This window comes from Scyliorhinus canicula, chromosome 16 (genome assembly GCF_902713615.1).
Source record: "Scyliorhinus canicula chromosome 16, sScyCan1.1, whole genome shotgun sequence".
Classification (NCBI taxonomy): domain Eukaryota; kingdom Metazoa; phylum Chordata; class Chondrichthyes; order Carcharhiniformes; family Scyliorhinidae; genus Scyliorhinus; species Scyliorhinus canicula.
The window spans coordinates 11640655-11657082 of NC_052161.1; the positions used below are offsets into that span (position 1 = coordinate 11640655).

The 16428-nt window shown below is 46.9% G+C and overlaps 1 protein-coding gene across 3 annotated transcripts in view; it reads right to left on the bottom strand.

The window, feature by feature from the left end:
* Window positions 1-16428, bottom strand: part of sfxn2 (sideroflexin 2) — an 82378-nt gene that overhangs the window by 7591 nt on the left and 58359 nt on the right. For all 3 annotated transcript variants that reach the window (XM_038773331.1, XM_038773330.1, XM_038773332.1), the window contains exons 8-9: window positions 16076-16142; window positions 2560-2609 (exon numbers count right to left, since the gene is read on the bottom strand). In XM_038773331.1, coding sequence (XP_038629259.1) covers window positions 2560-2609; window positions 16076-16142 — 117 coding nt within the window. The remainder of the gene's footprint in view (window positions 1-2559; window positions 2610-16075; window positions 16143-16428) is intronic.

Consider the following 16428-nt stretch of genomic DNA (forward strand, 5'->3'; position numbering starts at 1 on the left):
CCTGTGGCCCCAATGAATCTGGCAGGTTTTCTTTGGTTGATTTGGCACAGGTCAAAGGTTAAAATAAAAGCAGCTTCACCAGTGGTTGTTTACCCACCTTACCTCTGACTTGGTTAAGCCATGGGCAAGAGAAGAAAATAAAGTTTAAAGCTTTATTTTAATATTTAAAATAAAAACCTTGCCTCGAATCCAACTCAAGAGGTTTCACAGCTTGCTCGCTTGCTAGTTTCGGAGATGTGTGTCACCTATTTAACTAACAAATTCACCGACTAATGGCTCATAATCTATTGCAGAACATGCTACTTTTGGTAGAAACAGCACTGAACATTCGGTTCCCTAATCTTGCAAATCCTTAAAATGAATCCTTCCTGAATAGCGCCTGTATCATCTCTATTTTGCTTTTGAGAAATTATGAAATAAAAACTTCCTTATTTCAATGACGGTCAGGTCAGACACTGGATAGTCCCTTCGTGTGGTGTGTCAATCTATGAGTCTATGGCATCAGCTCTTTCATTTATTTTAGAAGTAAAAAGGTATTTTAGAATTCTCCAAATATTTTAGCAAAAGGACAGACACTATCCATTTTATCAAATGGGTCTTCCCTGGTCTGAATTTCCCTTAGTTATACTGCATCAACAGATGTGCTTTAAAAAACAAAAAAAATTCCAACTAAGGGGTAATTTAGCGTGGCCAAGTCACCTAACCTGCACATCTTTGGGTTGTGGGGGTGAGACCCACGCGGACACGGCGAAAATCTGCAAACTCCACATGGACAGTGACCCGGGGCCGGGATCGAATCTGGGTCCTTAGTGCCGTGAGGCAGTAGTGCTAACCACTGCACCACCGTGCCGCCCTGATAGTCCTAAGGAGGAAGGTCAAATAGGGGAACATTGCACGTACTGTTTCCCAATAAATAAACATGCCCAACCAACAGATAGTGGCAATCAACACAGACTGCACAGACAACAGTAGAATATAAACTAGGTATGGTAGTAAACACATTTTATAGCGTAATGGGCAACAGTATCTATAATACTGTCTCTAGTTATTGTCACCAACAAACAAGGTGGTCATTCAAGCACTGGATACTATGCAGAGGGGAGCTATGAGGCTGATCCCTCGTTCCCAAGAGCTACCGAGAGTTACAAGGATGACTTGAGAAAGCTTTTCAGACTAGAAACGAGGTTACTTTTGTAGCCGTACACAGGATTGTCAAGGAAATGGCAAAAAAAATAAACTGGAAATATCACTCCAAATAAAACAGATAGAAACAAAGGGAAACTTGTTTGAACCAGGAGAAGGCAAAATGCTTCTAGGAAATACTTCTTTGTACAAAGAATGATAAACATAAGGGACAGATTTACAGGTAGAAAAGTGGATGCAGAATCATTTGAGAAATGACTGGATGCCACAATAGGGCGGAGGGGTGGGGGGTAATTTATAATGCTTCTAGATGGATGTGTTAAGATGGTCTGAGTGGCCTCAACTCATCATAATTATGTTGCGACGAGTATTAAACCTGGCTATATGGTGATCTAGTCTCAGCTGGTGGGTATAATAAAAGCCTTATAATTGGCAGATCCTAGTCCTGACACTTAGCAACGCATAATGGGATTCACAAATAACTGAGCGATAGGTGAGACAAAGTCAGTGTCAGTTCTTTAACACCCTCCATTCCCCCATCCATACCCCAACCCCATGTCACCCATTTACTATTGAACAGCCTGGTCACATTGGCCGGTTGGCTTATTCATTGGGAACGCCAAATTAGGCAAATACAGGAGAGCACCTCCTGGGGCAGCAGGGTAGCATGGTGGTTAGCATAAATGCTTCACAGCTCCAGGGTCCCAGGTTCGATTCCCGGCTGGGTCACTGTCTGTGCGGAGTCTGCACGTCCTCCCAGTGTGTGCGTGGGTTTCCTCCGGGTGCTCCGGCTTCCTCACACATTCCAAAGATGTGCGGGTTAGGTGGATTGGCCATGCTAAATTGCCCGTAGTGTCCTAAAAAGTAAGGTTAAGGGGGGGGTTGTTGGGTTACGGGTATGGGGTGGATACGTGGGTTTGAGTAGGGTGATCAAGGCTCGGCACAACATCGAGGGCCGAAGGGCCTGTTCTGTGCTGTACTGTTCTATGTGGCACAGAGCTGCACCTTAGCCAGGGTCAGCGTCTTTAGCCCAAGGTGGAGGGGAGAAAAAAGTAAAAGTGAGAATAAAGGAAACATATATCACTTGAATTATCCCTCCATTGTTGACTAAGTTGTTGACAAAGTGAGCAGCTACAATACTGGCACTATGTTCCCGTACCAGCCTCCGCGAACAGGCGTCGAAATGTGGCGACTAGGGGCTTGTCACAGTAACTTCATTTGAAGCCTACTTGTGACAATAAGCAATTTTCATTTCATTTCATGTTCCTGCTTCACCACATATACTTATAATATTGCCTACAATTTAACACTGAGGGTCATGATAGCTTTGGGTAATTCTTCAAAATGGCTTCCTCTTCAGCATAGCATGTTTTACTGTAAATTTGGATTTTATTTTTAGAAACAGGTTCCACTTACTTGCATAAATGGATATTTCTCCAGACGCTCCATCATGATGGGGAGAATAACTAAAAAAAAAGATAGGAAAGCGATGAGAATGAAGTTCGGCAATCATTTTTGTTAGAAACTTCGATCAAAGGTCATTATTGACATGAAATTTTAACTCTCGTTTCTCTCTCCACAGATGCTGCCAGACTTGCTGATTTTTATTCTGATTTCTAGCATCCACAGTATTTTGCTTCTGTATCTTTCTTTGTTGGTGGAAGGCACAGTGGTTAGCACTGTAGCCACCTGGGTTGGCCACTTCCCGACTTTAAAATGGAGATTCGCTAAGAATGCAGGGAAAAATGGACAGGTACAGGGAAGCAAGCAGAATGCAAAGCTTCCTGTATATTAAGACTCGCAGAAAGCAGACAGCACTGAAACTGACGACCATCTGCATATTGATGAGCGATCCCCAGGAACAATAGCAACAGTTAAGATAATCGAGGCAAAGCCAAACTCCTCTGTGCCAGCAGGAGCCAAAATAAAAGAAGCCAATGGACACTTAGGAACCGCCCAGCGATCAGCCCCAGTATTGGGGAAATCAAACCAATCGATTGGAACATGGTCCAATCAATTGGAACCAGGTATGGGGTCCGCCCAAAAGGGTGCAAAGCCCCTGAGGACTATAAAGTAGAGTCCCCAAGTTCAATTCGGTCTCTTGGCAAGTCTTCTTAGCAGCCCTCAAAGAACTCGACCGTGACTCTCAACTCGGAAAGACTTGCCTAGCAGCTACACCAACAAGTGTCCAGTCAACGCACGCTACGAGATAGGCGCTCCTAACCCTTAGTCCATACCAGCTGGAAGCCTGCAGTCTCAGGATTGAACGAGAGGCCATTGTTCCCTGACCCAGTGGGTTCCTTTTCCAAAGCGAAGTATTGGCCTTTAGTGGTAGAAATAAGTCTAGTTCTGTAGTATTTTATGCATGAGTAGCGAGTGACTGCGTATATAATAAATGTGTTTTGATTTGAACCTTACTAACTAGCGTATTGAGTTATTGATCAGCACTTGAACTTGAACCTCGTGGTGGTATCATAAAAATACCTGGCGACTCTAGAGCATGGTTATAAAAATTAAGTGTAAAGCACACTTAGCAAAACGAGCAACAGCACTGTTGCTTCACAGCTCCAGGGTCCCAGGTTCGATTCCTGCCTTGGGTCACTGTCTGTGTGGAGTCTGCACGTTCGCCCCGTGTCTGCGTGAGTTTCCGCCGGGTGCTCCGGTTTCCTCCCGCAGTCCAAAGATGTGCAGGCTATGTGGATTGGCCGCGCTAAATTGCCCTTAGTGTCCAAAAGCAGGGTTACTGGGTTATGGGGATAGGGTGGAGGCATGGGCTTAAGTAGGGTGCTCTCTCTCGGGGCTGGTGCAGACGCAATGGGCCGAATGGCCTCCTTCTGCAAATTCGATGAAGTTTATGAAGCAACAGGGGAAGGGTTTTACTTTGCAAAGTGAGAATTTGAGAGCCTATGCAAACTCTTCTGATCTTAATTGAAATTTGCCTTCTTTCCAGAGGACATAGTGAGCAGGATTCTTTGGTCCCCAGCTATGTATTTCTCGGTGGTACGGCGTTCGCTGGCAGCTGGATTCTAACATTCCGCCGCTTGTCAATGGGCTTTCCCATTGAAGACACCCCCAGGCCGCCGGGAAACCCGTGGGCTGGAGTTCACTTCCCGGGGGAAAAGAAGCAGTCAGGTGCTGAGTTTCAGAGTTCTCTTTTAGTTTCAGATTGGGATGTGAACAGACAAGAAACTGTGCTCTCAATACAGTTCAGATAAAGGTCTGTCTGTGAACAGACCAGCAGTTTCCGGGGGAAAGAAACAGTTCAGTTAAAGACTTGACTGGGGCCAGACCAGATCAGACAAGCAGCTGTTCCAGACAGTGAGTTAAAGATCTGCCTGTGAACAGGAAAGGAACAGTGCCTCAGGTTGGCAGTTTAAGCAGTATTTTGAGACAGGCAAGATTCTGCAAGCTGGGTCCTGGTGGATAGTGGTTTACCCAAGACATCGCTTTACAGCAAGTATTCCTGAGTCTGCAAACTGTATTTAAAAGTGGATTGTGACCCGAGATATGTCGGTGCAACTTATGGCTGTTGCGAGTCTACTGTTGGGAGCTGCAGGAGGGGTTTGGAGAGAGGCGGACCGGAGAGGCGGACCGATTCGACTGAGCAATTTGATGAAGGTGTTGAGGAAATGCTTTTGCAGATTGCTGGTGACTTTTTATTGTACTGTTGACTGGTTTAATGCCTGGAGGATGTGTGTTTGTTTACTGCTGCCCCTTTGCTTTTGAGGCCTGGAGTAAGGAAAGGAAGGATGTAAGATGACTTGCTGCCAGTGCTGGGGGGGGGGGGGGGGGGGGGGGTAGCTCTTTCTATCATCTGGTGTGTTCTGCGTCGGTGTGACTTTCCGGTGTTAGTGATGCACCCCCAAGCGACTTTCTACTGTTAAGACTCTACTGCTGGGAGGTGTGATTAGGAGACAGAGAGGCGGGTTGATCTGAATATGCAACTTGATGAAGGTATTGAAGAAATGCTTTTACCGATTGCTAGTGATTCTTTTGTACTGCTGATTGTTTAATGTTTATATGAATTGCTGTATCTTTGTGTTTGTTGATTGATTGTCACATGTACCGAAGGACAATGAGGGGCCGTTAAGGTCACTGCAGCACTGAACATCTATGCTGCGGGTTCATTCCAGAGCTCGAGCGGGGACTTATGTGGCATTTCCCAAGCTACAGCTGACAAGTGCATGCATGAGGTAACGGATGCCCTGTTTGCCCGGCCAGCTGGCTATATAAACGTTGACCTGGGCCAAGCCCAACAAGGTGCCTGGGCTGCAGGATTCTTGGCCATCGCTGGGATGCCTCAGGGGGTAATGGATGGCACGCATTTCGCCTTGCGCAGACTGGGCCAACAGGGGTTGAATAGGAAGGGGTTCCACTCCCTGAACGTTCAACTCGTGTACGACAACCACCTCCAGGTCATGCATGTGTGTGCACGCATCCCAGGGAGTGTGCGCGACAGCTGCATCCTGGGGCACTCGGAGATTCCCAGTGTCTTCGATGAGGATTTGGCTCTTGGGGGATAAGGGGTACCGAGGTCCAGGTTGATGATGCTCTCTAGTGACAATTGCATAACAAGACTTCCTAAAACCCAGAGTGTGCTCCAATTACTTCAATTAATCCTGCCACTTCAAGCCAGCCTTTTAGACAATCCTTATCTTATCCTGATTGGAATGCTCTCTGCTAGCTGATTGTGCAGCAGTAATCCAGATCCTAGTGTTTCCTTGATCCAAAACAGATTCCTGGCCCTCCATGAAATGATGGCTCGACCTGGACAGACGCAACACGTCCTTGTAGCTAATATCATTGGAATACTTCAGGTGGGGAGGAAAGGATACCAGGCTTTCTTTAAGTAAGCAATTGAAGGTGTTAACTGTAGCTCAGTGGGTGGGTACCTCTAAGTTAGATGGTTCAAGTCCCACCAGGGTATATGCACACAATCTAGGTTGGTATTCCAATGCAGTATTGAGGGAGTCTTGTTGCTGTCAGAGAAAACATTCAACTGAAGTATGCCTGCCTTCTAAGTGCAACTAAAAAATCCCAAGGCCCTATTTGAACAATTCTTTTGACTAACAAGTGCCGCTTAGAACAAAATTTTGATCATGCCATCATATTGTCGTCGTGGAATCTTGCTGTGTGAAAATGATCACTTTTCCGACATTCCAACAGTGAGTAACTACACTTTAAAAGTACGTTACTGGTTGTAGCGAATTTGGGGACATTCCAAGATCATGAAAAATGCCACATAAATTCAAGTCTTTCTTTTTTAATTATTTTGGCACCAGTGTATATATTAATTGGGGTCATTCCTTGAACAGATAATATTCCTTCCAATGGACGCAGTTAAAAGTTAAAGTGGAGATGCACCTGGACTGAAGTCCCTTCTTGTCACTGTCCAGCGTTCTTCTGTATTTGTTTGTGGAGAGGCGAGGGGTTATAACCACGTGTGTTGCTTTGCAGAACTCTGAGGCAGGTTTACCTTTAATTAGCCTGGTTGCTGTAGCAATTCACTGACAGCATCCCAGTCTTGTGACTTAGAATGGACGGTTTATCGCTCGGCACAGCAGAAACTTCAGCAGCTCCGAGAGATCAGACCCCCGATTATGCCACGGTTCTAAGATTAGATTTGCCTGTTCATATCACCAAGGACTACGCTCCATTTTAGCAGTAAATAGCAAAGTACAACACCCATCCTGCTTCAAAAGGTCATTCCCATGTTGCCAACACTGGAGTTGGCATGGACTGTTAATCAGGAAATAGGCATTAAGTTAGCATAGTGGCCTGGTAACCTGTTGCACAAGCTGGACAATCATTTAAATGGATAGAGTTAAAAAGCAGAGAGTTAGATGAAAATGCTTTTGAACCTTGGGCAGACCACACATGGAATACAGCGCACAGTTCCTGTCTCCATATCAGAGAAAGGATGTTGAGACACTGGGGCAGCTGCAGAAAAGATTGACAAGGATGATACCAGAACTGTGAGGTTATACCTATCAGGAAATATTGAACAGACTGAGGTTCTGTTCTCCAGAATAGAGAAGGTGAACTGACTGGATTTCTCTGAAGAGAACAGGCATCAGCTCAATGGATCTTTCTTTAATGTCTCATGTGGCCTGATTGAAGTCTTTAAAATTCTAAAAGGATTTGAAAGGGTAGATGTAGAGAAGATGCCTCCATTTGTGGAGATGATCAAAACTAGGAACAATAAATATAAGATAGTCACTAATAAGACCATAAGACCTTATTAGGAGCAGAAGTAGGCCATTTGGCCCATCAATGAGATCATGGCCGATCTGATGTGATAATCTTCAGTTCCACTTTCCCGCCTTATTCCCACACCCTTGCTGATTAAAAATCTGTCTATCTCAGCATTGAACATAATCACCAACCCAGCCTCGATAGCCCTCTGTGGTAAATAATTCCACTCATTACCGTCTGAGAAAAGAAATTCCTCCTGATCTCTGTCGTAAATGGGTAACCCCTTACTCTGAGATTGTGCTCTCTGGTCTGGGACTCTTCCACAAGAGGAAATATCCTCTCAGTTTCTACCCTGTCAAGCTCCCTGAGAATCCATTGTCTCAATAATGTTGCCTCTCATTCTAAACTCCAATGAGCACAGGCCTGACTTACTTAGCGGACAAGTTTTTGTCCACTCACCTCACCTGTCTACATCCCTCTGTCGACTCTGTGTTATCCTCACCACTTGCCTTCTCACCTATCCGCAAAATTGGCAATAGTACATTCACTTCCCTCGTCCAAGTCATTAATATATATTGTGAATAATTGGGGCCCCGGCACTGATTCCTGTGGCATTCCACTAGCTACAGGCTGCCATCCTGAAAATGCACCTCTTATCCCAATTCTATCTTCTATTAGTTAGCCAATCCTCTATCCATGCCACGTACTAGACCCAACACCATGGGCTCTTATCTTACTAAGTAGCCTTTTGTGTTGTACCTTATCGAATGCTTTTTGGAAATCCAAATATATTACATCTAATGGTTCCCCTTTATCTATCTTGCTCATTAGCACCTCAAAAGGAATTCCATTAAATTTGGCAGGTATAATTTCCCCTTCACCAAGTCATGCTGATTCTGCTTGACTTTCTTCAGCATTTCTAAATGCTCTGTTAGTACATCCTTCGTAATGAACTCTAACTTTTTCCCAATGCCACAAGGAGCTGAGATGAATACTGGATACATTTAAGGGGAAGCTAATAATAATCTTTATTGTCACAATTAGGCTTACATTAACACTGCAACGGAGTTACTGTGAAAAGCCCCTAGTCACCACATTCCGGCACCTGTTCGGGTACACAGAGGGAGAATTCAGAATGTCCAATTCACCTAACAAGCACGTCTTTCGGGACTTATGGGAGGAAAGCAGAGCACCCGGAGGAAACTCACACAGACACAGGGAGAACTTGCAGACTCAGCACAGACAGTGACCCAAGCCGGGAATTGAACCTGGGACTCTGGATCTGCGAAGCAACAGTGCTAACCACTGTGCTATCGTGCTGCCCTTAAATGTGAGGGAAAAGGAATGGAAGGATATGCTGATTGGGTTAGACGTAGGGGATTGAGAGGAGGTTGTGTGGAACATAAACATTGACATAAGACCATAAGACATAGGAGTGGAAGTAAGGCCATTCGGCCCATCGAGTCCACTCCACCATTCAATCATGGTTGATTTCAGTTCCTGTGCTGGATCAGTTTCTGTGCTGTACATTCCAAGTTATTTTCCTTTAGTTTTACAATTAAGGTTCCAAGCTTTTTGGCCCCTTTTCACTCTGCTGATTGACATTATGGGGCCAAACTACTCACAGGTGATGGTTGGCATTGCCAAGATGCCTGGCTGACAGTGCCAAAGTGTCAAGGGGAATGCCAGGGTCCTAACCTGCCTTCTCCCCGACCATCCTGGTGACTCTAATGGCCTGCGAGACCCGCCAACGTGCCTTACGCCTGATCCATATTTGGGGAGACCAGTATTAATGGCTTTGACAAAGGGTCACCTGGACTCGAAACGTTAGCTCTTTTCTCTCCCTACAGATGCTGCCAGACCTGCTGAGATTTTCCAACATTTTCTCTTTTGGTTTCAGTACTAATGGCATCCTGGCGAGGGATCGCAGGCACGGCCCTGGACTCCTGGACACTGAGTGAATTCGATGTCCGAGTATTTAAATGAGCCTAGAAATGCCAATCTGGATCTCGCCCACACAGGTCGCGCTGTGTGGAGAGAGTCGGGTGACTAGCGATTGGCCCGGTGCCCGCTGCAGAGCCCAATTTGGGGGTCTGACGGGGTTCACCCGTTGTGCCCTGATCTGAACCGGGTGCAATAAAGGCGCTGAATTGCACCCGTAGACATTTTATTGGAGCTTGGGGAGATTCTCACTGAATTGTCCCGGCAGGAGATGCTCCTCAGAGAATGGGCACATTAAAAAATTTATTTATACTTTCTTTTTCAATTTTAAAAATGTGCAATTTTTTTCCAATTAAGGGGCAATTTAGCGTGGCCAATCCACCTCCCCTGCACATCTTTGGGTTCTGGGGGCGAAACCCACGCAGACACGGGGAGAATGTGCAAACTCCACACGGACAGTGACCTGGGGCTGGGATCGAACCCGAGACCTCAGCGCCGTGAGGCAGCAGTGCTAACTACCGTGCCGCTGGGGCACCCTTTTTAAGTTGTGAGTCCCTCACACCCCCCCCCCCCCCCCCCCCCACCCCCCACCTACAGACATCGTGCCGGCCTGGAGGGGCAACCTCTCCCCCCCCACCCCCCCCATCACTAAACACCTGCGTGATACCCCCACCCGCCCCACCACCCAGGCATTGGGGTGACCCGGACCCCCCACCCTCATCCACTCCTGTTGGCATCTCTACCCACCCACCAAGTGAGCATGCCCGCTATGGGTCGCTGAGGACTTCACCCCTTTCAGATGTCTCCATGCGCCCATTCAGGCTTCCCCTTCACCACCCCCCCCACCTTTCATACCCACCCCACACTTTATGCTCCCACCCTCATATACCCCTTCAGGCCCCCCCTCCCTTAATGCACCCCCTTTCATGGGCATGGCCCCCTTCAGGCCCCACCTATTGGCACAGCCCCATGGCACCTGGGCAGTGCCAACCTGGCACCCCTGCTGTGGAGTGCCAGTGCAGTGCCCTGTCCCCGGCCACCCGGGGACTCCAATGGCCTCCGGGACCCCAGCCATCACATCTGGTGTCCGTTTTTGGAGACCAGTCCTGCTTCGGGCTGGCCTCAGGCTGTGCTGCCGGGAGTGGTGAATCCCGGGAGCCGGGGGGGGGGGGGGGGGGGGGGGGGGGGGGGGGGGGGGGGGGATCGGGTGCAGCGCGGCCAGAAAACATGCTCAATGTCTCCATTTCACTGAACCAACAGAAAGTCACTATTCAGTGAAAAGGGAGCACCAGTTTTCAGCAGAATTCTTGAGCCAAGACATCAAGCTGCATGGAAAAACGTAAGATTCACAGTGACACCGGCAGCATTAACTCAACATCGGGGAGTGAGAAATGGCCAGGAACTCTCAAATAAGTTTTTTAAAAAAAATTTCATACCTCTAAACACAATACACGTGGGAGAATGGATTGTCTCGAGGGTTCCGGCAACATTTACGAAGCTCTGGAAATTGGCTTTGATATTTTAGGGTGTCATCTGAACCCCCTTCAACATGTTACGCCCTAGCAATGGCATTCCTCGCTATCTGTTATTCTCTGTGAAAATACAGGCTGGAGTTCCCATTAGGATAAGAGTGCGAGTACATAGCCGTTCCATTTTGATTTAATCCTTCAATTTTAAGGGATGACCTTAGTGAATGGCAAAGCAGCCTTGTGTGTCCCTAAGACCTACTCCGGCCCCTATGTCTTACGTTCCTATGACAGGAAGCAGCCTTGCTCAACAGTTTAAGCATTCACGACCTCCATTGCTCCCATTCTCAACTGTGTGGTGATACGCATCACTGTAAATAAAACAGGGGCTGTTTTAGCCCAAGTAAAACAGGGGCTGGTTTAGCTCACTCGGCTAAATCGCTGGCTTTTAAAGCAGATCAAGCAGGCCAGCAGCACGGTTCGATTCCCGTACCAGCCTCCCCGGACAGGCGGCGGAATGTGGCAACTAGGGGCTTTTCACAGTAACTTCATTGAAGCCTACGCGTGACAATAAGTGATTTTCATTTTTTTTCATTTTCAAATACACAAGGGGTTAATGTAAATACACTACGACTCAGTAAACACTAGAGGGAGCACCAGACACGTCATGACATGCAGGCATACAGCTAATGAACACACAGAATAGGACACGACCAATGGGCAGTCAAGACACCGAGAGGTGACACTATTACAACGGGACATTACACAACCCATATAAAACGACAGGCACACATGCTGTCTCTTTTCACAGGCGACACTTAGAGAGTAGGACAGGGGCAGTTCAAAAGCATCACACCCACCACATGGCTTAGAGCAGACTGGTTAGTTAGACTGAGTTACTATCGCAAAATTAGCAGGAGTGTCAATCTCATAGAGAACTGTGCTAATGGTTCAATAAATCACATTGAACTTACTTCAAAGTCTGGAGTATCTTTTGGTCAAAGCTGCATCGAGTTGCAGCCTGTGTTATCCCAGAGTAGATAACACAACAAACTGCACAATTAGTTCTCAGCTCCCTCACTCACGTTTTCTTTACATTTGTTTCTGCCAGCTTTAGATTGGATGACTAAATCTCGTTTTAGCTTTTGAACTGGAGCTAACTTTGTCATTGAGTACAGGACGGACTGGGATTGAATCACAGAATAATATAGTGCATAAGATCCTTCAGCCCACTGAGTCTGCACCGACACTGTGCCTGTCTGGGGGGGGCCGTATAAGCTGGGGAACTGGAGCACGAGCAGATGAACATCACACTGGCAACTGTGACCAAGAAGGTAAGTGGGGAGTTTGACTACAACCGATTTTAAAATGAATACCTCTCCCAATAAGGGGCGAGGGTTGGAGTTGTGGAGGAGAGTTGTGTTAGAGAAGTGTTATACAGGGAAGGAGGGAGAGGGAACAAAATGATGGATTAATGATGATTATGTCAGGCATCCATGCAGGGCAAATCTAAAGATTTAGCCTTAATAAAACAACAAGGCGGGGGGGGGGGCTTCCTAAACAGGCCTCACGAGGCAAGGGAGATCCACTCATCCTGAACAGCTTCAACAACCAGCTCCACAGAGATTCCTGTGTTCTAACCCTCGCTCTGTCTTAAATCTGGGCAGAATCTTTGGTGTCGAGACTGTGATGTACCATCAATTGAACACGAGACGAGTTGCTGAACAAAAGTATGGCTTTAATATACTAGATGTTAAGCCCTGCGGTTGATTACAGTAGAAGGACGACTGCCGGGAGTACTGGGTATTTATACCCCGCCCTGGAGGCGGGGCTAACTCAGCCTCTCGACCAATCGGGGAGCCGTCACGTGACTGGTCTCAACCAACCGGTCGAGGGGCACATGACCGACCAGGGCCAATGGTAAGCCGGTGTTCTGCACCAATGGCAGGCAGCTATGCTAATCATACCACCACAGACTGGGCCTTGACTCGTTGAGAAACTCGGTGCACAAATCGAGTATTCATGCTGGAAGCAGCAGGTAGTATAACAGATAGTCTATTCACTAACCTATACCATGCCTCTTTACAGCACTCCTAAACTAGCCTCCAGGACTCAAAAGCTCTTGGTGAAGTGAAGTCTGAGTGTTGCACTCAAAATGAAACAGGGTCAAAGGAAGCAGGGAAGCTTTGTTCACTGTAGCGCAGGTAACCTGCAATGTGGACACATCAACAGCGCGCTCCTGTCACGCTGCAGCAGCTAAAGGGGGAAGGCAGCTCCTGAGAAAATATTTTGTATCAATGCAATAAACGCAATGACTGAATAGCTATTTCTGGAGGCAAAACTGGCGTTTGCGTAGCAACAGTCATAGATCCACCCTGCCAAAGAGTGATCAGTAGCACCTGGGTGCGGCCTGATCCGTGACTTGTTTGAACAAGACACGCTGAAAAACATCGGCCTCTCTCCCTGCAGACTGAACCCAGTCGGATTGCCAAAAAATAAAATCCCTGCATTCTCTCGAGAGGAACATTCTGTGCCATGGTAACATCAGTCAGATTGGTGCAAATTGCTAATCAGTATGATAGCTGGGAAGGAAACCTCCCCATTACATTCATGCTAAAGAGAGATCCAATTTCAGCTTTTAAAAACCTAATGACCTGATCTCATCGCCTGCAAGAGATGCCCCTGCTGAGCAAGTTGCTCAGAGGAGGTCAGCTCTGATCTTTTATCAGACAGGTCACCTGCAGAACGATTCCCTGTGCGAGCGAGACAAAGGAACATGTATTTCCATCCCTTCACCGGGGCTGGGAAACGGAGGGGATATAAATGCAATTTGATTTTCCAAATCGTTTTGTTTCTGTCCCACAGATTCAGGATCTGTACCTCCTGACTGACCAGCATTAGCACCTGCAGTGAATATTGGGATCACAAAGCCAGTCCAAAAGTTTGTAACCTCTGCGGGAGGACACAAGGCCATGTTTGCGGGGATTTCTGGGCTATCGGCCAGGTTCACCTGCTTTGTAAACAGACCAATCAGCTGGAGCCTCTGGCTATGTAGAGGAAATGTCAAAAAAAGGTTTGTGTAGATGTTGGCCGGGATTCTCCATCCCTCCGCACCGCACGCCGTCGGGACTTTCCGTTTGGCCGGCTGGTCAATGGGGGTTTCCCTTTGTAGGGCAGCCCCACACCGTCGGGAAACCCCCCCCCCGGGCTGCCGGCAAAACGGAGAATCCTGACGGCGGAGAATTCAACCCGTTGTGTTTGGTCTTCTATACCTTGCAAAGGACTCCAGCAAACACCCAGGGTGGGATTGTGCGCCAGCGGGGTGCTTCATTTTGCTGGTAGCCCGGGGGTTTCCCGACGGCGAGGGGCTGCCCCATACTGGGAGACCCCATTGACCGGCCGGCATAACAGAGCATCCTGCCGGCGGGGTGAGGCAGAAATGTGGCGCAGCGGGGCGGACCATCCCTCCCTTAGACTTGTCCAAACCGGGATCTTTATTGGATCACACGTGGCAAGATAGCGATCTGTTACAGAGCAAGTTATCATGGAGCTTATTTGTACTCCTCTGGAACTACACCTCGCACGACTGTTCACCTGTATGCCTTACTACCATCTCCTACAACTTTCTCCTGATGGCCAGATGGGTCACTTATATGGGAGACCCGGGTCACGTGACCACGGTCTTGAGACCGCACGGTGTGCCTGCACCACCACCTGCTGGTTGGAGGTTGCACACCATCCATCTATGATATTGCTTGCAGGCATATCACCACAATAGAGGTTGGGATTACTTTGGGCTGAAGCTTCTGCCCCCATCTTGCTTCATGCTCATTCAGAACCCTAACACGTGTACAGGAGTTTGTCACAGCAACTATCAGAGCAACCTTTTGGGGAGGCCCAAAACGTTATTTCAAACTTCTTGCCTCCCACTCTCTTCTCTGGTTTAAGCATGATCAGGTTTTGTATGTCATTGGTTAATGGCTGGAATAAAAGAAAAACACAAAAACTATAGTTTTTTTGCACCCATTCCTAGGATGTGAACATTGCTGGTCAGGCCAGCATTTATTGCCCATCCCTTATCCCCCTCAAAATGATGGTGATCCACCTGCTTGAACCACTGCAGTCCGTCTGGTGTAGGTGCACCCACGTTGCTGTTAGGGAGGGAGCCCCAGGATGTCCACCCAGCGACAGTGAGGGAATGGCGATAAAAGTTCCAAGTCAGGATGCAGCGTGTCTTGGAGGGGGGTCCTGCAGGTGGTGGCTTGTTCATTTCAGCTAGCTAACTAGGTAGAGCTCCTGTTTCTGTCCATGATCCAGGTAGCCCTGCTGGAAGTGGTATCATATATTGATATCGGTAACGATAAGATTGAGCCTGCAGGCAAAGCTGAATTCCTTGCCCAGCTAAGGTTACCCCATCTGACTGGCATACTAGGCCAAATCAGAGACTATTAAGGGTCAACCAAATTGCGGGCTGGAGTCATGGTTAGACCAGACTCAGTACTGGCAGCTTTCCATTCCCATGAACCAGTAGTGTCCTTTACACCAATCCAGCAGCTTACATTGTCATTTTATTTCAGGTGTCAGTGAATAAATGACCAGCAGGACTTTCACTCATCGCTTTTGAATTGCGAATACGATAAACGCCAAACCCCTTAACCACTGGAAGTTTATACAAGGTGCAGGAGGGTGACAGATATCCAGGCAGCGCTGATCAGGAAACAGTCAAATCCAACACCAGGGAAGAGAAAATTGATGGGAAAAGAGACGGGGGGAAAGGGGCATGATTGACAGGAATAGTAATAACACGAATGGCAACAAGACTACAACAACAATTTACATGTAAATAACTTGGAAGTACTTTTAAGTTAGCAAAGGAAATAAATGTGTCTTGAATATCTAAGGCTAATGGATCTAAACTGGAAGATAATAATGAGTATATAGAGATGTGACTCCGGTATTTTAAATCATGAAAATAACTGGTGAGGGTTAAGGGTCATTATGACCTGACTTAATTTAAGAGTTAACAATACTTAATATTTCCCAAACAGTCACACTGAGTATTAAACTTGTTGAACTAACTAATGGGTATATTCCAATTTCAGAAATAGGAACTAGAAGGATATGGGTTTAAAGCGGAGTAAATGAAGCATTGAGAATGGAATAAAGTGCCTCAGTAACAGTGAGTTGCCAGGACTGCAGAGCAGTTTAGTCTAAACAGCGATACAGTCTACCATCTTGGCCCATTACCTCATCTGAAGACCATCTCCCGTCTAACCAAAGATGGGTCCGAGCTATCTACAGATTGAAATGGTGTTTATTTAGATACTTACTCATTCCTGGAGCGGCCATGGTAACTCTAGAGATCACCACTTGTGTGATACCCTGTATGGCAGCAGTCTAAAACACAGATGCACACATAAGACATGGGCGCATTAGAAAGGGAAAAATCAGGTGGCAGGATTTTCACCTACTTCGTAATCTCTATAAAGATCACATGCAAACACATAGGTAAAGGTTATTCTATGATGGACACAGGTTACATTATTAACTCTGACAATGGTGATATCTGATCCAAACCTACATCTCATGTGCATTCATGTTTGTTTGCTCTTAATGTAAGGAAGCAACTTATACACAGCAAGACTTTGACTAATTGTTAACTAAGTGGAACAATGATTCTGGA